At 36.5% G+C, this 25,328-nt stretch overlaps 1 protein-coding gene across 1 annotated transcript in view; it reads left to right on the top strand.

Moving 5' to 3' along the window:
* Positions 1 to 10,734: 10,734 nt before the first annotated feature.
* kcnk3 (potassium two pore domain channel subfamily K member 3) overlaps positions 10,735 to 25,328 on the top strand; it is a 37,271-nt gene continuing 22,677 nt past the window's right edge. The window contains exon 1 of the mRNA XM_005803122.2: positions 10,735 to 11,115. Coding sequence (XP_005803179.1) covers positions 10,833 to 11,115 — 283 coding nt within the window. The 5' untranslated portion in view covers positions 10,735 to 10,832. The remainder of the gene's footprint in view (positions 11,116 to 25,328) is intronic.

Here is a 25,328-nt window from a genome sequence, read left to right as displayed (position 1 = left end):
GACGTGAGAGAGCCGCACTACTTTTGCTCTCTTGTTTGATATAGCACAACTTTGAGCAAAGGCTGTCAACTTGCAAAATTAACGATTAGCTTAAAACGTCACAGCAACATGTAATATTATGCTAAGAAAAATCGTTTGTTTTTTAAATAATTGTCATAGGTATCAGAATGGTGTTTTGAAAATTAAATCTTTGATTAGGCAAAACATTACTTGAAGATGGCAAATAAAAGTCGTTGGAAAGAAAATGAGGCAAATGCTGCAGATGTCGCCATCCGGTGGTTAACATAGATATTGCAGACAAGTGCTTAGTGCTTCAAGCTGTAGCTGATTGTTTTTGACGTCTGTAACTTGACATAATTTATTTCCCTTATTTATTTCTAATCAGAATAATCATTTTAATTACATTTCTAAAAATTTAAAAGATATTTTCTTGATTTTTAAAAAAATGGAATTTCTCAATACTGTTGAAACTGTTATTAAAATGTCCAAACTTGTTGGAAAAGCCCACAGGTTGTGGGGTGTAACAGTTTAATGTAGTGACCGCAAGATGGCGGTGTTGTAACATTTGTAAAATCCAGCACCAATAATGTTTATGTCAATAAAAGCTGTACTATATTATAATACTAATCAAACTTCAACATACTTCGCCTCTGCGAGATCATCTGTGTCCTGTGAAGTGTTAATAGAAGCCACATGTTACTGGTACCTCTGACCTCTGTCTTGTTTTTACCCTTTTAAAGCTTAGAGTTCAGTCCTGCTGCTCTTTGTTTATCTTTGTGTCTGATAGCAAGAAAAACAGTGTCTGAGTATGTTTAAGTTTGAAGAGGGACTTTGTGTTTACATTCTAGGTTTGGATACATATGAATGTCAGGGTGTATGTTGTTACAGTATATGTGTCAATCCATAAAAACTATATCACAAAGTTAGGAGCAACATAAAACTGCAGAGTGGTGTCAACAGATGCTGAGGCATGGGTTGAGCAGAGATAACCACATTTTTAGAGAGTCATCGACTACAGCCCTCCAAATGTCATGTGACCTTCAGATTAGGTCAAGAACAGTACATGGAGATATTCATGAGGTGAGTTTCCATGGCTGAGCAAATGCATCAAAGTCGTAAATCCACAAATGAACTGGAAAGTGTTGGATGTAATCATGTCACTGGACTGGAAACATGTTCTCTGGGGAGACAAATCACGCATTTCTGTTTGGCAATTCAATAAATTGGTAGAATGACCAAAGATTTCCATAAACACCAAAGATTATAAATGAGATGTCACTCAAATTCATATGTGTGTGTGTGTGTGTGAAAGCAGACAAGCAAATGCTTCTGGCAATGGTTTCTGTGTATAATGTTTCTGAAAAAAGACAAATTCTTGTTAACAGCAACATCCCTTAAGTTGATTTTGGGATAAACTTTATCATACATCTGAAAGTGTTTCTGCAGCAACCCCTGTATGAAGGGAGCAGCAGGAATCACAATTTAGAGAGCATGAAATGACAGTGTGGGACATATTGTATCTGACAGCAGTGCACCCACAGTTCTCATATAAATGAGCTTGTGGAAGCGTGCTTGCAGCTGCAAAGCTTCCCAGCTCACTATAAAATTCTGCCACAAAAACCAACTCTGTTGAGTTCAGTCCAACCTTATGTTCCTCTTCTTATTTGTTTCAGAATGTAACTTAATTTAGCTATTCTTTCTCAGCTTTGTAGATATGCTGAAATTAATAAAAATGACACATGTTGCTTTTAGGGTTTAAAGCTGCTCATTTTCTCTGCAACTGCAGGAAAATATTGTGCTTTGTATAAGATACAGAGTAGTTTTATTATCAATTTTTGAGAACTGAGATTTTGTTTTGAGAAAACATGTTGATTTTCATGCACAACGAGTGAAAACAAGACAACTGTTAAATTGGTAACAAGTGTGACTCATTCACAGACATTCATTAGAAGGACGAGTGCTCAAGAAGGACGAGCAGTCACGAAGAAAGACAGATTCTGAGGGAAAGAACCAGTACCAAAGGAGGTTTGTCTGGTCACAGTGGCAGCTGCTGGTCATGCTGATGCTAACCACTCATTTCCTCCCATTCAACTGAGACACGTTTTCTGCTGTCGTAAAAAGTAACTCGTAACAGTGACTGCAGGAGTCGAGTTCATTTAAAAAAATTAGATTTATTGTATTTTTTCAGCATTTCAGCACAGAATTGTTATGCCAGATCTTCGTTGTATTCAGTATTACTACATACAAAAGTGTATGCTCTCATTGTCGGTGCATGCTTAATGCCAATAAAACTGTGCACACATAAGTCAAGTACAGGTTAAACCATCACTGTCTATGCTGCCTAGCTACGCTCAACTCAGAAAACATGAAGAAACCACAAATAACAGATGAAACTGCAAATTTCTGGAGAACATCCAGGAAACCTTAAAAAATAGAGAAACTGCAGCTTCTTACTGAAACTTAGAGGACTGTCAAACTTATTAGATCAAATAAGGTGCACATTTTAGGCAGAGAGATGTACTGTATATCTCTGCTTACAGAATTGTTCATGTTTTGCTATTTTTGTCATGACAGACAAGCCGAGTAAATAAAAAGATATAATTTGTAAACAGAATAATTTAAACCAACCTGACCCTTTGTGAAAAGTAGTTGCCCCTTAACCCAACAACAGGTTGAGTCAACTTTGAGAGTCCTGGCTTTTAACTTTCAATGAGTCTCGAATTGTGACTCACTGTTCTTTTATTTTCAAAATTGTTTTAATTCAGACGTTATGAAGTTTTAAGTTAAAGTCCAGAGCTTGATTAAGCTACATCAAAACCTTCACTTAGTATATTATTCATTTATTTGGTTTCAGGTGGAGTTGCTGGTGTGTTTTGGATCACCAGTACTTTGGAGAAACATCTTTTTAATCAACCAGCTGCTAAAATATAATAACTTTTGATCCCATGTTGAAGGTATGCAATGTCAACCTCACAATTAATTATTATTGAAAGAAAATTGTCATATTTATATCCACTACATGGTTGTGCACACACAGATTTGCAAGTAGCAAATTGGAGATTATGACTTTGGTGTATCCTCTTTATGGATGTCAACAAAACAACAGCAACTGTATACCAGAGGTACTAATGCCTGTGTGGTTGTATTAAAAAAAACTTGGAAGGGACTTGAGGATTAAGGACACCAAGAGGTAAGGGAAAAGTATCTTGCAAACTTTGGTAAAATAGCAAGGAGAAGAGTCAGATTACAGCAATCACTGGGGGACAATCTGGCATCAGTTAAGAGACTCTCTGGTCTTCTTTTGGTGTGTCTTGATGAATTACAGGTAAGCACACAGTACAGCTGAGACAGATGGTGTAGTAGGATGAATTAAACCTGCACTCAATGAGTTTTCATGCCCATCATATGATCTATTGCCAACAGGGGCGTTGTATAGAAGTTCTGTCACCTATCTCCTTATAGTTTGCATTTCCTGATGTTTTTTTGTCATTAGCTGCTACTTTGCTGCATCCACAGCTCTCAGCGAAGAGAACTATAGCGACCAGATGTGCAGAAGCTAGCGTCCTGCAGTGAGAGTTAAATATTAGAAATCAGAGACATGAGACAAGAATAGTCAGCTAAGAAACTCAAAACATCACTTTTAAGCACCTGTTTTGAAATGTAAAATGTTATTGGATGTTTTCATTTGTCATCAGTCAGAAAAGGTTGGAATGAGAAATTATTACTTGTCATTTCCTCTTAAAGATTGTAGCAAAATCAATTAGGAATTAAGCACATTTTTCTTTTACTGTGAAAAAATAAGTAAAAGATTAACAGTAAAAGTGGTCAGATTCAGGAAACCTTTAACATTCTCATTATTGTTGTCTGATAAGATACAAAAACATTTCCCTAAAATGTTTACATAAACGAGTTGTAAGCAGGAAAACATGATTTGAAATGGCAAAAATGTGTTTTTCTGATTGCACAGTCATTTTTCCACTCTAAAAACAACCCATTAGCGCAATAACCATTTAGTTTTCAGTAATAAGCAAGTGACGAAATTTCATTACACTGCATTTAAAAGTGACTGTCACTAATATGACTAATCGCCTACAATAAATTTAACATTCTAATTGTTGTTCACATTCATTCCTGGCTTTCAGATTTATGCATGATTTATAAAAATAACTCCAGTGTTCCTCATGTCATCGATCCACTCTGAGCTAAATCAGTAACTAAAAGCCTGCGTCTAACCTTTTTCACTTTGGTTCTAAAAAGAGACATGCTGTCAGTGTTTATTGTAGAACTATGGGGGGAAAATTAGGGTCTGTGATAATTAATCATCATCAAGATGCCAAAACATACTTTTATGAATTTACATCAAATGTGTGCATAGTCATAGTGCAAAGGATGAAATTATGGGAGAGCATGCGTAACTGTATGTTTAAAAAAGCACTTCTTTGGAAAAAGAGACATCTATAAACCACAAGTGTAAAATATTCGGTAGTCAATACAAATGGTGTAGATGAATTCAGTCATGTTTTGACCAATCTATTGGACTCCCAATTTAAAAAGTCAAAGGTTAAAGTATGAAACTTGAACATCAATACTGGGTCATGCACTATTTTGGGATAAAACTAGTCTAACACATGAAGATGGATTGTTTTTACCTTCTCTAATGTGGAAAATCAACCAAGATTGTATTTCCATATACCAATATTTTTCTGTTTTTGTACACAAAAAGCGCAGGTTTAATTTAATACGTCATGTTTGGTGACAACATAACTGGTGGGAGGCTAACAACATTGATTTAGATGTAACTTAAGAAAACCTTTTCTCTTAAATAATGCAAAATATCCTGAATCTTCACACACTATGAGATCATGCTTGACTCAGACGCAAACTCTGTGGGAAAATTTAAAAAGAACAAAATGTCCAAAGGTCTGCAGCTCAGGGGTGGAGGTATTAAAGCCACAACTTTTAACCAGTCAAGCTTTTTATTTTCTGAATATTGCAAACATGTGATTTCCCCCACAATAATCTTCATCAGGCAGGGCAGCACAGGTGTGGAGCGCTCACTGGGGCGTCGTGGCTATAATAAACAGGGTCAGCTCTAATTGGAGGGATGTTTTAGAATAATTAGCAAATGACAGCAGGGGCCATGGCAGGAGTAACGGTGGCAGAGCAAATGATGGGAAAAGGAGTCTAATTGAATGTCAGCGGGAAGCTACAGGCCATGTTGATCTGCATGTAATGAGAGGTGGGCAGCTGAAGGGCACCCCTCCCAAGATGCTTTCAGGAAATATGGAGGAGGCAGGGGGTGGAAACCAGGAGTAGGACAGCTCCTGTCTGCATGGCATTGCCCTTAATGATGTCCTCAGTGTTATGTAATATGTTCTCCAGTGAAGTTAAGTTAGCCTCATGCACACACAGCGCTCCAAGCAACTTCTACAGTTACAGCTGCGGAGCTAGATTTATTACATCTGTGTGTGTTTACAGTAGATGCACATGCATAGAGCATGACAGCAGTAATTAGATGTTATTTTGTCACTGTTAAGTTAATAAATTGGGGCTTTTAATGACAATACAGCATACAACTGCAGAGGGTTTTATAAACAAGAAGTGGGTGTACAAGTTTGAATATAAGGCAGGTTTTTTTTTCTAATCCAAACAGGATTTAAGATGGAGCTCAGAAATGTTGAGGATGAGGAGAAACAGAGCACATTCTTCAACCACTAACCCCCTTTGGGTAAAATTCTCATCAGAACTGGAAAAGTTTATTTAAGCTTGGTGGAAAACACTTTCATTCATCTGACCCAAAACACAACCTCAGATAAAATATACTTGCAAATCTGTACAGGCAGTGGAAGGTTTTGGATCATCATATCCATCAGACTTTAACTAGACCAATCCGAAAGCTTCATTTTTAGAGACATTTAGAAGTGGGCTTGCCAGGGTGTCTTGGATTTCATTCTAAAAAGAAAAAAAAAACAATCATCCAACAATTATAGCAAGTTTTCTCTATGCTAAATCAGAGGCATCACCATATCATCACACTACCACCACCTTTATTTGACCATATTAGCATAATGCTAATGTTTATGCTAGCTGCAATGACAAACACACCAGCCTTAAGAGTTGTACTTTTGTCATCTTAAGTCAACAAAATCTATTTCCAAGTGTTCTAGGGATTAAGATGTGATGCAGGTCTTTTTATGTTCATGGTCAACAGAATGTTTTGACAAAATATATTTAATTGATTTATTGATTCTGTAGGCCTGCCAGTAATCAGACCAGGTGCAGGTGGTGAAACTAAACAAAACATGTAGCTAGTCACTGTTACGTCATGATTTAACAATTGCTCACATAGAAACAAATCAACTTTTTTTTCCAATATAAAAGGTGTATTATGTAGAATCAACATTTTTGAACATTCCTGGAGTGTTGTTTTGGTTCATGAATGTTTGACAATACTTTCATCTTCTGTGGCAGCCTTTTGACTGAAAGTCAAAAAGTTATTTGATTCTCTGAAACAATTACATGTGAGAAAACAGCGAGAACAGAAGAAAACTGTAAGAGGGCTCATAACACAGCACTATGTCTGATAACCAGGATCTGATATAACAAAATGTTGATGCACTATGACCACTGAAATGCATCAAAAAGTCTGGACCAGCTGTTACAGGAAGTGGTGCCTTAACTTACTAGACTTGCAAACAGGTAAAAACCCATTACATAAACTCATTTGCAGTTTTGTATGGCAGCCTGGTGAACCGTTTATGAGTTGAAACACTTAGTGTTTCAACTCATAAACGTCCAGCTAAGTGCTCTTTCTCATCATCTTGCTTGTGCCTTGGTGTCTTTGCACATCGTAAATTGAAATTTTAAAGAGTAGGTCAACAACCCAAAGGCCTGTTTAGGTAAGGTGAAACTTACAAGTGAATTACTGTTTACACATCCAGTGCAAAGGCACTGTAATAATATTGAGTTACTTGGTTTATACTAATGACAACCTGCATCTCTGCCCTGGAGTTTACTTCATAAATATATTTTTAGTTTTCAGTTTGCGTTTTGTTGCAAAGCAATATTTTGTTGCTGGTTTGCAACAAAATGCTGCATTCCATCGTAGAGAAATATAGAGATACAGCGCAATTAATGGCAATTTAAAGAGACAGACTTAACTAATGGCCATGTGTTTGGATGGGGAAAGAAGGAGAACATGCAATCTCCATGCAGTAATACACCAGGCTTGGATTTGGACCCACAACCTTCTTGTTGCTGCACCACTGTTGGTGCAAAATGTTGATATTTTGCATGAAATCAAGGTAAAATGCCCCTATTCTTGTGTCTGCAAGGTGTCAAAATGTGAGAAGGTTTGGGAGGTATGAATACTTTAGCAGTAAGGTTTGCATCAAAGTTTCTAATCTTGTGTGTTCACTCCTGGGTAACCAATATGAAATCTGTCTGCAGATGAGGCTTTGCCTTTTTGGAATCACAGTAATGAGGGCCCAGCCTTGATGCCATGCTCACAGTTCATGCCAGAGGTCAGAAGCTGCCACTGGACAATTTTGTTTAATGGGTCTGTAGCTGCAGGAAGAGCTGTGACTCACAAGGACATAATGGAGATTTTGCAGTAAAGAAAACACTGGTTACCCTGCAGCTGGATGCCTGCAGGACAACAGGGAATCAACAGCTGAGACTCATATTGGAAAATGACCAAGATGTAATGATTATCAATAACGAAACAGAAAACCATGTTAGAAATGCTCCTCATTTCTGTGTGTCAGCTTTACAACTTAATTGGTATGCCTGGTTGCAATTTAGTTTGCAATTGTAATAATTATATGAGACTGAAAACTTTAGTGCATATGTTATACTTTCGAACAGGATTGAAACAAACATCATCAGTACTGGAACCAAAAATCTTAGTTTGCTGTTGGTCAGAGAAAATAAAGAAACCATATGACAAGAACAAGCTTTTAACTTGTTCTATAAAGTCTAAGAGATTATTTCATGCATGACACTGACATGATTGGAAGGTGTCTATCAGGAGATATTAAACAAATAAGAGGCTTTTTTGTAAATTCAGAATGAAATTTTTTTCCATTCAGTTTTCTTGAACACTGAGGGCTCATAAAGCTTCTCTTGCTATTTCCTCTTTTCCATTGTCAGACCTCTCCTCATTCTGAATAATGACATCACTACTCCAATGACCGGAAAGCCTTATGGCTACTCCCTTAATCTCATTTCATCATTCTGTGTGTGTTCGATTGTTTTGAATGGATCAGACGTAAAAAGCTTAATGGTTCAGCAGAGAAGTAAAAAAGTTCATAATTTTGCACATGTTAACCTAAAGTTTTCAATCTAATACATGTGATGGCCTAAAAGGCAATTTATTATATCATTAGGATTTTTTTACATTTCTTTTGAATTGCTTTTTTTCTGATAGGCCAAATTCTGAATTAAAGTGTTATGGATTAATTGATGCATTGATCGACTGAGGCTTTCAGCACTCCAATTTATGAGGGAGGATTTATGCAGGCTCAGTCACAGCTGACTTGATTGACCTGTTTATTGAAAGTAGAGCTATTTCTGTCCCAGCTCAAAGGGAGGAATTTAAGATTAGCCAAGATTTATTAGTCAGTAACAGGTTGGCACATGCATAGGTTAAATTTGAGGGTTGCTTTAAGTTGAAAATGTACTTTCATGTACTTTTAAATGTATTTTGTAAGTAAAGAAATAATCATAAAATATTATTTTGTTTGTTTACGTATTATAACCAGAGATGTTTCTATTAATATTTGGGATTAACCCCCCCCCCCCCAAATAAAAATAAGCACTCAAATGCAATAAAATATGAACATAACTGCCTTCAAAGCATCCTCAACAAATCGTAGCTTCATCTCGCTCTGACGCACAACGCATTAGGGAAGCATTTACTGGAAACCAGTGACTCCAAAGGTCATCAAACTTGACCACGGTCAATATTTCACTTGACATTTGTCTTTTTGCATCATGATGATCCATTTCCTTTTTCCTTTTCAACATAAAACAAATCCAACTCAGTTCTTTGAATCTACAAACTTTACTGCTTTCAGAGTTGACGTCCCTGAAATAAGAAGAACCGAGGTTTGATAGCAAACAACTCAGTTTTTCTCAGAGCTAAAATTAACAACTGCATTCTTTAGAAACTTTGAACTGACTCACGTTGGCAGCATCAGTCTAAGTTTGAACCAGATTCATTTTAATACCATAAAACATTCTTGTGATGCACACCAATGACTGAAATTAGGGAGTTTGAAAGCCACAGTGACTTTGATGATTTATGTCACTGGTCTGCCAAACAGAGCCGTCGTGGTACATATAGTCCCTCAGGGATTAAAATGTTTCTACAAAAAACTTTTATGTGAACAGGGTTCACAAGAATTTTCTGGTAAAACCTGATAGACTTAAAAGGCTAATATTGTGTTTTTTAGTATTTAAACTTAAATCAATGTCTTTGCTATATTCTTAATAACTCAATAATAACTGTGGAGTTATAAAATGAATACCAGTAAGGAAGTTGTGGCAAAAGGTGGAGAGGAAACCAACTGTACTGGGGGCTCTCTTTAACTTTATGGTGTCTTAAAACGGTATTCATACATTTTGATTATTTTTACATTTCTGTCATGTTATGAACAGAGTTCAATGTGTGTGTGTGAGTTTTTTTAGTATTATTTTTTATGATAGACTAACAAAAATCCTTTATGATTAAGAAGTGGAAGGGATAGGGTCTCGTTTTACACATTTTAAACAAACTCATATATTTGGTAAACATATGAATAAATATGTAATCCCCCTGTAGTCAGAAAGTACCAAATAAAAGCCAGTGTGACCTAAAAAAGTTAAGTTATTGGTTGCGCACTCCAGCAATCTGGCCCTTATAGATGTTATAGAGGTTTCAACAAAAAATAACTGTTTATATGCATTTGCAAATTTATTAGCATTTTTGTTAATAAAAAATGCTAATACTGCTAAGATTTTTTGTTAGTTTCTTATTTTAATTTCTTTATTTACGTACGTATGGTTCAGTGGCTCCATCTATTGGTGAAAAAGTATGTAAAGCGAAATAGCTGCTTCAAACCAAGTTTGAGATTGCAAGACTGGAAAATTATTTTTCACAAGCGCTCTCCATCCAGTCCAACTGAGCCTGAGCGTCAGTGTCAGTCTCTAAAGCTGGTAGAGACATATCCCATAAAACTTGCAGGTGTATTGACAGATAGAAGTACAGTTTTGATCTTTAAAATATTTAGTGATATGGGTTAAATTCAGAGGCACACCACACTTTAAGAATTTAGTGCGGTTTTTGTGTGTGTTTTAAATAGTTTCCCGTTAAAAATGATACTTTTCTGTAAAATCAGAAGAAAATATATTGTGTTTGTACTGTCAAAAACACACAAAAAAAAGTTAAAGTAATTCAAATAGTTTGCCAAACAATATACATTTTGGTAAAACAAAACAAAACAAAAAATCCTAAATGTAAATTTTGATTAAACTTTTTAAAGCCTGAATGAAAAAATATTACAATAACAACACATAGAAACCATCTACTAACATTGGAAAACTAGGAAACACTAAAGGGAGGGTGGGGGTTTTTCATGAAGAGGGGAGGGATCGGGTGGAGGAGGTGTGTTTGGGGGGAGTGGTGCTGAATGAACAGCTCCTCTTCATCATAAAACAAGCAGAGGGCTCCGCTGCTCCGCTAGAGCCGCCGCCACCGCCATGAGCCAGCCGAGCCGCCCGACCTGCAGCCCCGCGCTGCCTCTCCGCCCGCGCCCCTGACCCCGCACCGCGACCGCACCAGACCACCGACCATGAAGAGGCAGAACGTGCGGACCCTCGCCCTCATCATCTGCACTTTCACCTACCTGATCGTGGGCGCCGCGATCTTTGACGCGCTGGAGTCTCAGGAGGAGACGACCCAGAAGGAGACGCTGGACATGAGGAAGCAGGAGCTGCTCAGCACCTTCAACCTCTCCAAAGATGACTTTGACCTGCTGGAGAAGGTGGTGCTGCAGCTGAAACCGCACAAAGCCGGCGTGCAGTGGAAATTCGCAGGTTCCTTTTATTTTGCCATCACGGTGATCACGACCATAGGTAAGACTGCGGCTCCCCTAAGCAAACTTACAAGAATTATTATTTTTTTTAACCTAACTTACATTTCTCTTCAGAGAGCACTTCTTCCGAGGTCAAATCACTACAGGGGGTTTATAGATGCTGCTGAATGCTCGAACCTGTTGCATCTAACTTTTCCTGCATGTTTGAAATCAGTGATAACAACGCTCTGCGGGGGTGAAGGGGGATTTCAGCCCACATTGACAGGTGACGGCGGAAGTCAAAGCCGCATGGGAAAATTTTATTGAGTAAAGAATCCACATCTGGGTCTTCAGTGTTCTTATATGAGATAGAGAAATAGGTAAAATTGTTCTTAATGTACAGATTTAAAAAAAGATCTGAACTGAACTCTAGTCAACACAAAATGGTTTTTATTTATCCTACACTGGTAAATAATTGTCACTAGCATAGACTGATGGATTTTCAGAAACTTAGCCTGATTCTATAGGATTCTATATGCTTTCTGCCTTAAACATGTTTCTGTTACTGGAGCCGACAGAAGGAGTCTTTTCATCTGCATAAGCCAAAGTTATTAAGACTTGATACTTGAGGAAACTTGTTCTGTTGTATTGTGCTCTCATTATTTCTGCCCCAGAAGATTCATGTGCAACAGCACGAGGCGTTCAGGTGACGTGAAACTCTGCATTTTGTTTTTTCTGTTTCAGTGCAGAATGTAACTGACCTACACGTCTAAGGTTATTACTGATGGGAAGTTATATCAAAGTGAAAGGAAGTTTATCAACTTTAGGGGCAATTAATGGATCAAATATTTCTTGAGGACTTTTCTTGTCTCCAGAAAATTGTTATTCATTTAAACTTTATAAACACATATGTAAAAATCAAATGTCATAGTAAAAAACAGCTTGACCACGGCTTGATAGGTTGAGCTGTAGCTCTGTAAATATTGCCTTGTCAGATTATCCTAACATTTACTATCAATGTGTACAGTAGGTGTGCAAAATGGTTCCTACTAACTTTCCATCATAAAATTATTCAAGTTACGACCCTCAATTGCATAGAAGTTTTTAAAACAGTTTGAGTACGTGACATTTACTAAATTTGGCTTTAATGTTCTTCATAAATTATGAAAATGGCACAATGTTGGCAATGCTCTGGCCCTTATATACATACAGCTCTGGAAAAAATTAAGAGATCTCTTAAAATTATCTGATTTTACTTTTTATATATATATGTTTGAGTAAAATGAACATTGTTCTTTTATTCTCTGAGCTACTGACATGTCTCCGAAATTCCAAGCAAAAATGTTGTACATATTTGCAGAAAATGAGAAATAGTCAAAATAATGAAGATGCAGTGCTTTCACACATCAAATAATGCAAAAAAGACAAGTACATATCCATTTAGAAACGACAATACTAATGTTTTAACTCAGGAAGAGTTCAGAAAGCAATATTTGGTGGAATAACCAGGAGGTTTTCAATGGGGTGAATGACTTCTTCATTTTCTCCAGAGCTGTTCCTGAAAAGTGACACACCCACTCATGATGCAGCAGGACACTGTGAATTTCAACCTGAATACTTGAATTTCTCACAAGTTGATGCTCTACAATAAAATTTCCTTTTTGTCCTCACAATTACAATTTTTTAGGTGCTTTCAGTGTCGACATACAAACTAAACAGCCCGTTTTGGTCCTTTTTTGAATTTACCCTTATATTTTCACCATAAAAACTATTTACCTTACCTTGTTTGGTATCATTATTTTCAGAACATCCTAAACTTTGTGATTTTACAGTGTTTGTTTCATTTTGACAAAATTTATTATCACATTGGAGCAAAAAACACACACAGAAACATGACGTCATGCCCGCCACAGGGCGGGCGTCGACCTCAAAAGGTTCTTAAAATTTTGATCTTTATAATTTGGAAAATAGGATGAGTATGAATGTCTAGAATCTCAAACAACAATTTGTCATACTCTAATTACTTGATTTCTTATGTATCCAGACTAATAAATAATAACATCAAATCTAACACTTCCTTAATCTTTTAAAGTCTGTGTATATTCTCTTGTAAAAGAAAACAAAACAATAAAGTTGTCAAATCACAGTAGAACAATTAGTAAAATTATATTTCAGTGAGAACCCCAAAAAACAATCATCTTTGAGACATTATATATTTACGTCTATCTTTATATGTTTTTGGTTTTATTTGCTCTGAACCTTAGAGATGATCTGAAAATAGTTTCATTGTTAACGCATGCCACTGAGATGTTTTTCTTTTAAAAAGGAACAACAATCTAAGTAATTTTTGTTCTGGAATGACTAGAAAAGGCTTTTAAACCTTAAACAAATCAAGCACAAATGAAAGGCTAGAGGAAACAGAATCGTATTAGTTGATGCTGCTTCAGTGGCAAATTGAGGTATTTTGTATTTAAGACAGGGCAGATTGGGTCGGTGATGAGAGTGATTCTTCTCTTCAATTGTTTTTCAGCCAGGTTTCCGTGATTAGGGCTCCAGTGCTCATTTATTCTCACTCCTCTTCTGTCATTTTAACAACTTCAATATTGTCCCTTTCCACTGTTTTACTTCACAAACTCCATTAACTCACTGTTTCTATTTCTTTCCCAAGTTTAAGTGTTAAAAGGAATGTGTCATGGTAGCAGAGATTATGTTAAGGAACTACTGAACTGTACAATATTTTAAGTCATTCCTCATTTGTTGATATGTTATAATCTTTTAAAGTGGTTTTGAGCAATATTTTCTCTGGCTTTCATTTTTTACTTTTCTTTTCACTTTATATGAGCAAAATGAACTATTTATGCCTGATTGGCTATAAATTCAACACTGCAATATTTTTATCAGTAAAAAAATTGGATTGAATTTTCTGTCTTTGTCACTGTTTTATACAATTGGTTTTAATAGCTCTTTGTGAACATCTGATATATATACTCAATTTTCCACCGTTTGACATGCATGAAATAGTTTTTTAATAACTTCGAGGTGATACAAGACTCTTAGTAAAAAATATTCAGTGCAGTAGGAGGACTTTTTAAAAAAAATAAAAGTATTGTACTTTTTCTCATTGAGTCACATAACAACCACAAACTACAATGTATTCTACTGGGATTTTAAGGAATAGTGTACGTGGGAGGAAAATAATAGATGGTTTTCAAATATTTTTTAACAAATGTTTATTAAAAATTTATATCCAGTCCTCCTGAGTTATGATTTTGTAGAAACAACTTTTACAGTTTTTACTTTAGGGTGTGCTTCATGTAGTCTATGTATGACACATATGTAGACTACAGGTTTTGCGTATTACTCTTTGCAAAAAGCTGGAGCTCAGGTTAGATTTTTCAAATTTTGCCAAAGATTCATTTTTGGATTTCAGTCTGGACTAGTTGGGTTATTTTAATTCATGAATATGTTTTGATTTAAGCCTTTCCATAGTAGTTCTGGCTGTATGTTTTAAGTCATTGTTGCTGGGAGGTGAACTTCTGCCCCAGCTGCAAGTCTTTCATAGTTTCTTTCAACCAGGTTTCCCCTGTATTCAGTTGGATCTGTCTTCTCATCAGGTTTTATCCCTTGCTTTAGGTTGCAGTGTTAGTTATGTTAGCCCTCTATGGCATGACTTTTTATTTTTGTGGGGAAGAAATATTTTCCTGCATTCTTTGGGAGCTTGGTGGTCCCTAATTACATGTCAATCATAAAATCGGACTCTGACACCTCCTGGAACCAGATTTGGGTTTGTTGCCTCAGGGTAACATTGGTCTAGAACACCAAGATTGTCTACACTGATTATGAGAAATGAAATACAAATCAAACAAAAACTATATTCATAAAAGAACTATTTTTTGGACAAAAATATGTCAAAAATCATGCCCCCCAAAAAATAAAATAAAGGAGCAATGTGAGGTACAGCTATGTGGTTTGTTGCCTGAGGGCAACGCCATGCCATAGAGGGTTAGGATCCTGAGTTTTCAGGTTTGTTTATTGGGTGTTCCTTAGTCTCTTTCTTTTATTTGATAAGTGTTGTTTCTGTTTTACTTTAGTTCAGTCCTTCCTTAGTGATTCTAATTGATTATAATCATTTCTTGAGTCTAGTTATTCTTTGTATCTCTAGTTTAGTTTATTAGGTCTAGTTATTTTTTAATGTTAGATTTATTATAGTCCCTTATGTTCTCTCCCTCGCCTCCTGTGTGACTTTCTCTCTGTCTCTGTCTCTCTCTCTCCCCTCACACCTGAGGTCAATTAGCCAATCAGCCCAGGTCTATTGTTCCACATTCACACTCCCAGTACTGAAACACTTCTGCTCCTTTCACTACGTTTTGCTTTCTCCCATCTAATTTCATTATATCATGTTACTTTCCTGTTTTTCCTGTAATATTTGTGTTTGTTTGTTCTGCTCTGGCTCCCTATGTTGTTTGTAAGTTTTTTCATTAAAATGTTCAATATGATCCACACTCCCATTTTACATTTTGGTCCATCCACAAACTCACATCAACTTCAGGTTGTTCTTACTTTATCAGCTCACCATCTTCCTCGTGTTGGTGTTTTTCCTATATGGTTTGTGGCAAACAGTACCTTTTGGCTGTTTTCTTGCCTCTGTTTTATATATTACCAGTAGTTATTCATTAAAAAGATTTTCCTATCTTGGCTCAGGATCTCATTGACTCCTCTAGAATAATCAAAAAACATATTTATTCTTCTATAAATATTGTTCTCTCATTTCAGCCATGTGTTCAAAAGTTTGCAGTTGAAGCATAATATTTTCATTTACAGATTTGCCTGTGCTCTGAGAGATATTCAGAGCTTGGAATAAAATTTCATATCCTCACATTTTTAAATTTCTCCATAAATTTCTGTTCCTTACTCCTCATGATGCCGTTTGTTATCTAATGGTCTCTAACAAACCTCTGAGGCTTTCACAGAACACCTGGATTTATGCTCAGATTAAATTACACACAGATGGACTATCTACTAATTAGATCAGAATTCTGAAGCCATTTGGTTACATTGGATTTTATTTAGTTTTTTTTTTTCTTGTCTCTCTTTTCACGTTTCTCGTGAAAAATTGTTGAACAATATTTGCCTTTTAAAGCATAAATCTGCATCGTAGCAAGGAGAGAACATAAAGTCCCTCCCTCATTTAAAGCTGCAGGACCGTTCTATTATGTAGTTCCTATTTGTTTAGAACTTGCTTGTATCAGGACTTCCTATCTGACTTTTCCCTCCTGTATTTGGTGACTGGTCCAGTTGTCGGTCATGACCTGTGACTAGTGACTGTATCAGATGCAGAAAGCTAATTGCACACTAACCAAAACCCGGGTGTCCGTGTTCACATTCTGTAATTGTGAGCCCTGCAGATGGCAGAAACACAGTGATTGGCGTTTCAGTCTGCCATTAAGTATTAATGACAACTTCAGAGCTCTCTTGTTCCACTACAGTCCTGGCACACAACAGCAACACTGTGTATACTACACTGGTAACACAATATCAAGCAACCATGGCCTACAGTAATGCCCTCACATAAAAGAAATGAGTATTATTATTTCCCGGCAAACTCTGGCTGCGCCATGCTCTACTCTTGATTAAACATATGTGCACAGTCAAACTGCAATCAGTAATTAGACAATACTTTCCACAGAAGAAAGGATGAGGCAGAGGGCAGAGTGTCCTCTTACGCACCATCAGGGGATGGATTTAAGTGATGCGAGACGCACAAAGATGGGAAAAAAGAGAGAGCTTTGAGCAAGCAGAGTTCGGGAAGCGGGTGTAATAAGATTCTGGGGCTCAGAGGGGGGGTTGTCTGCATCACAGTGGTTGTCACCCTCCTCCAGGGGTGAACGTCTTGTCACTGCCATGATCGTCTGTTGCATACAGAGGACAAAATCCCAACACACAGTGTTTTATAATAAGACATGTCACATGTCCTTTGTGTTATCTGATGTGCTGTTTGACATGTGACGAGGACATGAACTTGCAGTCGCGGGATGTGAGGAGCAGTTGTTTTGTTTTCCATGAGCCGGTTTTTATTTAAACATGTGTTGACCTTAAAATAAAGCAGTCTTTGTGTGACAAGGAATATGATATCACAGAATGTTTATACAAGACAAAAAAAGTATTGTACCACCCGGATTACACAAATATATTTCCTTATGATGTGGTAGAGTGATGCATGGAGACAAGTTGTACAGTTTCTGGTTCTTAAAGATTAGCTTAAAAGTACATAAAGAAAATGAAAGTTTGTTGATTTTTCTTTCTTTTTCCCTTATCTTCCTTACCCTAAAACTGCTAATTTTCTTCTTGTTGACCAAGTTGTAGACTGTCACCAAATTTAAGCTTAAAACTCAGTCATTTAGACTACTTAGAAGAGTTAAAGCCTCCATTTGATAAAAAAAATCCACCCACTAAAAACAAAGTAAGCATAATTTTTCTCCTACGGGAGCGTAAAGATGGGAGGAGGGAGAGTCGTTTACCGCTAGCTTAGCTCAGCAGGTTGTCACTATAAACTACATGAGATTGTTCAGTCTGTTTATTCATCAGATGTGACTTTAAAAGAAACAAAAAGTATTTTTTAAACAATGTTGGCATTTGCATGTCTTTTTAGGACCCCATTTTGCCCCCAAATGGCAGTTTTTTTATTTTTATTTTATAGCTTTGTTCTTACCAGCTTTGCACAACTACAGGGCAAAGTTTTAGCCCCTTTATCTATGCTAAATAGCTCCATTTCAGGTAGATTGGAGGGAAGGCATTTGCAATAACAATCTTCCAATTTAAAATAGAATAGAAATATCCTTTATTGTCCCACATTGGAGAAATTTCTGTGCAAGAAAAATGCAGTTTGAAATGTGTAAATTTTTTTTTTTTTTACTACTTTTATATTTGTTCTTTACTCCAATTAATTTTATCATCATTAAAATGATGTGTTTAGTGTTTCTCTCATCCATTGAAATGACTATATGATAGTTACTGTACATGCAAAAAAAAACAAAACATGTTCTTCATATTGTTGAATGATATGATTTGATTTTTGTCAATGTGTTCTTATTGACTCGGCCGAGAAGCCGGTTGTCGATAGTTCATCAATAAGCTCAAAATCTGTGTAGGACAGTGAAAACGAATGCAAATGCATCCAGGCCATTCAATCTGTCTGAGTCACTGTAATCCCAAGATGACATCCAGGCAGGGAAAAAGCCAGCTGGTGAGGGCGACTGCTTGCTGCGAACACGTCTCCATCATATTAAAAGTAGCTTGGATCAGAGCACTGACACCCTCCCCGGTTTAGCTGCTCCGTCACCACCGGTGATGTTTATTTACTGGGCAGCTACCAAGTCAATTAGTGCATGAATGTGACACAGGCTGTGGCTGAAAACGAGTAGACATGCTCTTCGTCCGTTCTATATGTGGACGGACAATGGATAATATATTTTATTTTTCTATTTTCATTTCTGGCAGCAGCAGCTTTGATTTGGCAGCAGACAAGGATCCACTTCCAGTTGTTGCATAATGAGGGCACATTCTGAATTGCTGATGGTAATTACTTACATCAGTATCATCATTATTATTCAGTCCGCTTAAGAGGTTAGAGCAGTGAGTGGTGGAGTGCATAAGGAATAAAACTCTCACCAGCAGTCCCAGAGGTCTTCAACAGACTGATGCAGAGACATATTTCAACTCCTCTGAGAGGACAGCACAGCGTGTCACTGCTGAAAAGATGGAAAAAAAAGGTAACATCATAACTAAATCTTCAGGCAGAAGTTATGACAAGCCCCTCTTTAGGTTTTGGGCAATCATATAACTCCTGCAAAGCAATATTTTCCTGCTGCTTTGTGCTTGAAATTATTTTAAAATTCAAAACTAATACTTCATTTTGGTGGGTCTTTTCCACCGATTTTCCACCCGATAGTTTGCAAATGTTAACTATTTAATCTGGAATAGTTCATTTTAAATTAATTGAAATAGAAATAAAAATATTTTAAAAAAGTAATAAAAGCACTGATACAAGCACTAGAACAGTCATTGGGGGGCAATTTTATAAAGTTTTTTTTTTTTTTTACCTAAAAGAGTTAGAAATATTTCCACACTGCAATCTTCTGCATATGTGTGAAAAAATACAAATAAAAACTGGCATGAGCAACACTTCTCTGATTAAAAAACTGAAGAAATACAATGAAAAATAGAACATATTTTTAATTTTTATGGGGGGGTTTTCTACCAAACATGGATGTTGGGCCGTGAGATTTTATTCACAAAGAGAATGTTGACTGCTAATGTCATTAAGCATCGTTCTCCTCCTCGCTCTGTGTGTTCAAGTTATTCCTCTAACACTCCACAGAGGTTCATAATAACTTTGGACGAAAATAGTAAATAACTGAGCTATACTTTTGGATTTAAATCCACGTATGTTGCCTGTTTTAGCTAGTTTATCAATGCACTTTCATGTAACATTTGAATAGCATTTTCGCAACGGAGGAAATCAAAAGTGAAAGAAATCATTTTTTTGAAGAGGTTATTTGTTTTCTTTATTTGTCTAGTGAACACATTGCAGTAAAGAACATGCCTTGTTGTTTTATTGCAGATGTGAAGTTTCACACTTATATCTTAAGTTGTTTTATTTTTTTGGATCCAGATGTGTTTTTCTTACTCTTGTTTATGGCCTGTTTCTTTTGCACATCTTTAATGAGTTCTCATTGATTTGTACCAGGGGCTTATCTAGGCTGGTAGCTTCTGACCAGGATTTTCAGCAACAGAAAGCTGGGATCATTACCATGGTAACCAAGAAACCAGTTAAGAGATCGCCTCATGTAAGATCTTCAAATTACAACCTGTACATGTACTTAACACAATTTATTGTTGCAGTGTATTCTCATTGACAAACTCTTGATCAGAAATTGATTGCTTCCTGTTTGAATATTGGTATTGGAATATGATCAGTCTTCTCTTTATTAAAAGCACTTTGAACTAGAAGTGATTTCAGAGAAATGCAAACTGTACACAGTAGAAAAAATACATAATTCTCACCACAACTGCTTCTTCAAATTTTCCACATTGACCAATGTTTAGAATTACAGACTAATCATAACATGTGGCATCACATGTAGAAAGAAGTAAAAACTACCACCACCTCCTCATTTCATTTTCATTTGTCTTTGAAGATAATTTAGCACAAAAACCTTTTGTAATTGTCTTCACCGTATCTTAGAGATCAAGGCTGAAGCTTTTTCCTCATGTCTCAGTAACAGGCAGAACCTCAGTGACTGATTTAGAAAAACACACAATGTCAAATCCATTTGAGATTTTGTCATGTGGCAGTGACATTGTTAAGACGTTTTGTTTTACCTAAGCTTTAGTCCTGCTTTGTCATTCATTAATGCAACATTAAAGAATTCATTATTTTGTTAACAGAATCTGATTTTTCTTTTGAATTTTTTAGGTCTTCCTTTTATCTTATCCTATGCGTTTTCCCAACTTTGCCTTAGCAAAAATATCCTGCAGAAATTGAGATACTTTGCTACTTTATATCACCAGGGATTTGTAGATTTATTTTAAAGGTTGTGCTTTAGTAAAATATGGAAGAGACTTAAATCTGAGTTGAAGTGTTCAAATCCAGGGCAGTGTAAGCAGTCAAAAGCATAGTTAAGGTTACAGAAAAAATGTATACAACAATCACTTTGTATGTGATTATTGGTTATTAAAAAAGTGAGATAATTGTCCTAAAGCTTTGGCTAAAACATCCTGATTGCACAGTAATACATGAAATGCACATAACTTAATATAAATGTAACAAACATGAAAACAGTATCATGATGAATGTTTAGATTTGATGTATATTTATTTCTGTGAGAACAATGATTAATTTGATCTCATTTGTAGCTAAACTATTTATTTGATATACAATTATTTCTAATTCCAGTAGTTGCTGTTGTTTGTTCTCAGAATCTAATGAGTAACAAACATACAGGGGTGTCTGTTTGTAACAGCAGATGCTTTGTGAAGAATATGTTGGGTAAGGGAACTCTTCTGGATGCGAGCATGAAAAGGCAAAATCCACCCAAGCAAATTACCTTACATAACACAGAGCTGCACTCTGCAGTGAGGCTGCGTCCTCCAAACCCATCACACAGGCGCTCTGAGATGTTTTGTGACATGGAGATGAAAACCAGTGAGATGGAAAAAAAGAGAGACTAATTTCACCCTTAATTTTTTCAGCACAAAATAAAGTCTTCTTATTTATTGAAATCTGAAAGTCTTTGTAATAGTTTTTATATATTTTAAGTGAAAGACGTTGGGAAATGATGTCAACAATATAAAGCAAAAAGAAATGAAACGACATCAACCACTATTTCCGACTCAGAAAGCCGCTGCTGGTCTCACTCTGGAGGTTTTGAGAAAGTTTCCGATAGTGACTCTTATTGCTGCCTTACTTGTATAACCAGGCTTTGTTTACCCGTTGTGTGTCTGCTTTATGCTTCAGTGCTTGAATGGAAAGTTGACTGCTTGCCTGACTCATAGAGCAAAGCATAATGCATTACTGAACTTCATAATTCATTCTGGCCAGACTGGAGTTTGGCTAAATGAAATAGTACACAGTATAGTGAGATCTGAATCTCTGTCAGTCGGTGTTTCCCTGTGAATCTCTTGGATAAACATGAACCATGTTACATGTGAAGTCTCATCTAGTTGACTGCAAACTGGCTCCTGTGAGATTGATTTGATCAGAAACATGAGCTCTTCTCTATCGTTTTGTCTCTCTTTGCTTTCAGTGTTGCCTACAATCCATTGTCCTGCTTTATTGAATTACGTGCTTTGTTCACAACACACAGCTTTTAGTGAGGGTTGGTCACAGCTGTTTAATTAATATGCCAATGCTTTCAGTGTAAATTTGAGAATACGCAGACATGAGCATTACCAAGTCAACCATGTAGCATGTCTCCATCAACACTGTAACTGTGCAACTTAACAAAACAAAGTAAGACACACAAATTTATCCACAATAAAGTGAAGTGACATGCATTGTAAAAGTATTCACACCCTTGGACACGGACGCTGATATGTTGATCTAAACCATTTCATTTTGTTGTATTGCAGGGAAGTGAACTTCTGACCAATCATCAAGTCTTTTGCAGCCTGTAATCCAGGATTTAGCTCGATCCAAATAGTGCAGAATCTCAGTCAGCAGGATGTGACAATCCTAAATGCTTAAGTGTTTGGAAACTGAATTCCTTCACATGTTTCTTAAAGATGTTTTGCATTTCAGTGCTGAAAATGCTTCAGCACAGTAGAGTTCAACGCTCTGCCGTACTTCACCAGAAGTATCAAATGATGTAGTCAAATTGTGAGAAAGTTTATACGTGTTGAATCATTTTGCTTGCAGTAGACTTGAAAAGATTGAACAAGGCACTCAGAAATGTTTAAGTGGAGCTTCTAAGCCTAAGAAAATTATTGTTGTCTTACGCATACTGGTGGGGGCATCATGCTAAGGGCCTGTTCACTACCAGTGGCACTGGTGAAGCGCTGGATGTCAGAATTAGAGATATTTATTGTCATATAAAACAAGTCCAACTCAATTTTTGCGCTATAAAAATGTTGCTACACAGACAGCGTCTTTGTTGCAACATGTGTTATTTCTGAACAGTTGCGAGTTGTTAGTCCACTCTATCAAACCTTAATAAGCGTGAAACAGTAAATATAAAAGATTATGAAAGTAAAAACATTTATTTTTGGTTGGGAAACATCTGTGTGAGTTAAATAAAAGAACCGCTGGTCAGAGATACGGAATAACATCTCCTGATGAAATCAGCTTAACGATAAACTAATATTGGTGCAATGGAATGATGTCATTTATGTATTAGAAGAGCTTTTCTTATAGAGTCGCTATCTGACTTTACTTTCTGGCTTTATTGGCTTTGAAAACAAAGTGTTCAAACTCATGCAGTGTACTAAATAAATGTACTGATTGTGAAAATAAACAGAGCTCATTGTTTAAATTTTGAATAAAACCCATTTCAACCACATACCAAACGACCAAATAATATACATTTTTAAGTATTTGATCAGATTCTTGGGGAAGAATTAAAGCTTTTTAGTGAAACAAACTCACTCAAAAGTTTCTTGAGGGAGTTTGTTTCACTTTTTTTCCTCTCACGATGTGAAAAGGAAAGGAACTGGAAACTCCTGGTAGTACAGTGACAAGTCTGGCTTCTCGTTTTTCTGACAGGCGATTGCACCAGGAGAGCAATACGGGAAACGTTCAGAAGTCATACTGCAGCTATTTTCCAATTCTACTCGAGGGAAACATTTAAGATTCTTGTATAATGGAGAAACAAAAATCATTACATCACCCTGAGGATTGTTTCTGATGCAATCTCCATCAGAATTTCTCTCCTCTGTTCTTAAAATAGTAAGCATGCTGCTAGGTTAGCGTCATACACTCACAAACAAATTAGTTCTCAGTATTTTAGTGAAACTATATTTAGTTCCAATTATTAGTTCATGGTAATTTTTGTACATCATAATTATGATTTAAGTATATGTTTCTCTTGATACATGCAATTAAAGTACATCTCTGTAGTTTACTTTTTAATCTAGCAATCTTTTTTTTAGAATGTGAAAGGAAGTCGCGCATGCACACGCAGAATGAAGAACGCAACATACGTTGTTTGAAACCATAAAATAGAAAACCAAACATTAAAATTAGTGAACTTCTTAGAGGCAGCACCACTGTGAGTTTGCAACACTTGGTGGTTTAAATTTTAGGTTATTTAGAGGTTGTTAAATTCTCTCATACGTATCCTAATTTTTTATTAGTCAGAATTGGTGCCAGTACCGTCTCAACACACCAAATTTTATCGATGTCATAAAAGTAAGTCTTGAAATAGATTTTATTCCTACATACATGAAAGTGAAATAGTTTTTCAGGCTGCTAACGCTCATACACTATGTACACTAATGCAAGCTACTTTACATAAACTGCCTAAAAGGGAGATGGCACAGACAATGTTTCCCCTCAATGACACTTAAGAGACACAATATTACAGCCTGTACTCAGCTGCAAATTGCGTTTATGTCTTAAAGAAATATCTGAATGCTGATGGGAAATAGACAGGTTTATGATGGAGCCACTGTTGTGTGCAGGTGAACTCTTTACCTCCTTTCAATAAACATTAGCGCTGTAGTGTGTAACCAGAGCACTTAAATAATCATACACAGCACAAAGGAGCCGCTACTGCAGTTTAATAAGGAAATCAAATAAAAATATCATGAGAATTTCAGAATGGGATAAAAACGCCAGCCAGCTGAGTGTTGATTATACGCCCAAAGCACAGAGCTGTCTCCGTCTGCCCCCAGAGATACTGGAGCCTCAGAAGCCTTCGGTTTTTCTGCCTCAGTACGTATACACGTGCCAAAAAAAGGGGGGAAAAATGTCCACATGATGCATTGCCGGGTTCTCAGCTGTGCATAAAGCATCTGAAGACCAAAGTGAGAACGTGTGAAGTAAATATTGTATGTTTTTGCTTCACAGAAAAAAAAATCCCTCATCCTAATAACCTGAAGGGATTTTCTCACATCTTATGTGCTCCTGACACCTCCGCCTCCTCCTCAACCTGTGATGGTGTTCCTCTTGATTGCTCTGGTTATTTGGTTGCTCTGTTAGCTTTGTGCTACTCCAACAAGCTCCGAGCACAGGAATGATTCAGCTCAACAGCGCCAAGCAGCCGAAGCTGGCCCAGCGGATGCAATTTGTCCCAGGGGAGTTTATTTTTCTATTTGTTTTCCAGCATCTGTTTAATCTTTTAACAAGCCAACCTGAATGAAATGGACTGTCAGACAGGAGGACAAAACGATAGTAATAATAATAATGGCACTGATGGGTGAGTTGTGTTTACGCCTTAGGCCTGGAAACAGAGAATGGGTGTATAATCCAAACCCATCCCCTGTGAGAAACTTGAACTGAAACAAAACGATGCTAACCTGTTTTCTCTGGAATTGCTCTAATTTTTCACATGTAGGAGGTACAGCATATTGCAATCACAGCACTTCATATTGCTAAAATAAACCCTAAGGTGTTTCATTGCAAAGAAAAGTATATTTATAAAATTCTGTGGAAAAAAACGCTGTATGTTCTTTTTTAAAATTATTTTTAAGAAATAAAAATCTGAAAAGTGAGGCATGCTTTTTGAATCAAAACCAACCTTCACTTCAATTTGATCTACAAATCTTTAACAGCTTTAA

The sequence above is a fragment of the Xiphophorus maculatus genome, chromosome 15 (assembly GCF_002775205.1).
Source record: "Xiphophorus maculatus strain JP 163 A chromosome 15, X_maculatus-5.0-male, whole genome shotgun sequence".
NCBI lineage: Eukaryota > Metazoa > Chordata > Actinopteri > Cyprinodontiformes > Poeciliidae > Xiphophorus > Xiphophorus maculatus.
This window is presented reverse-complemented; position numbering and strand designations above follow the sequence as displayed.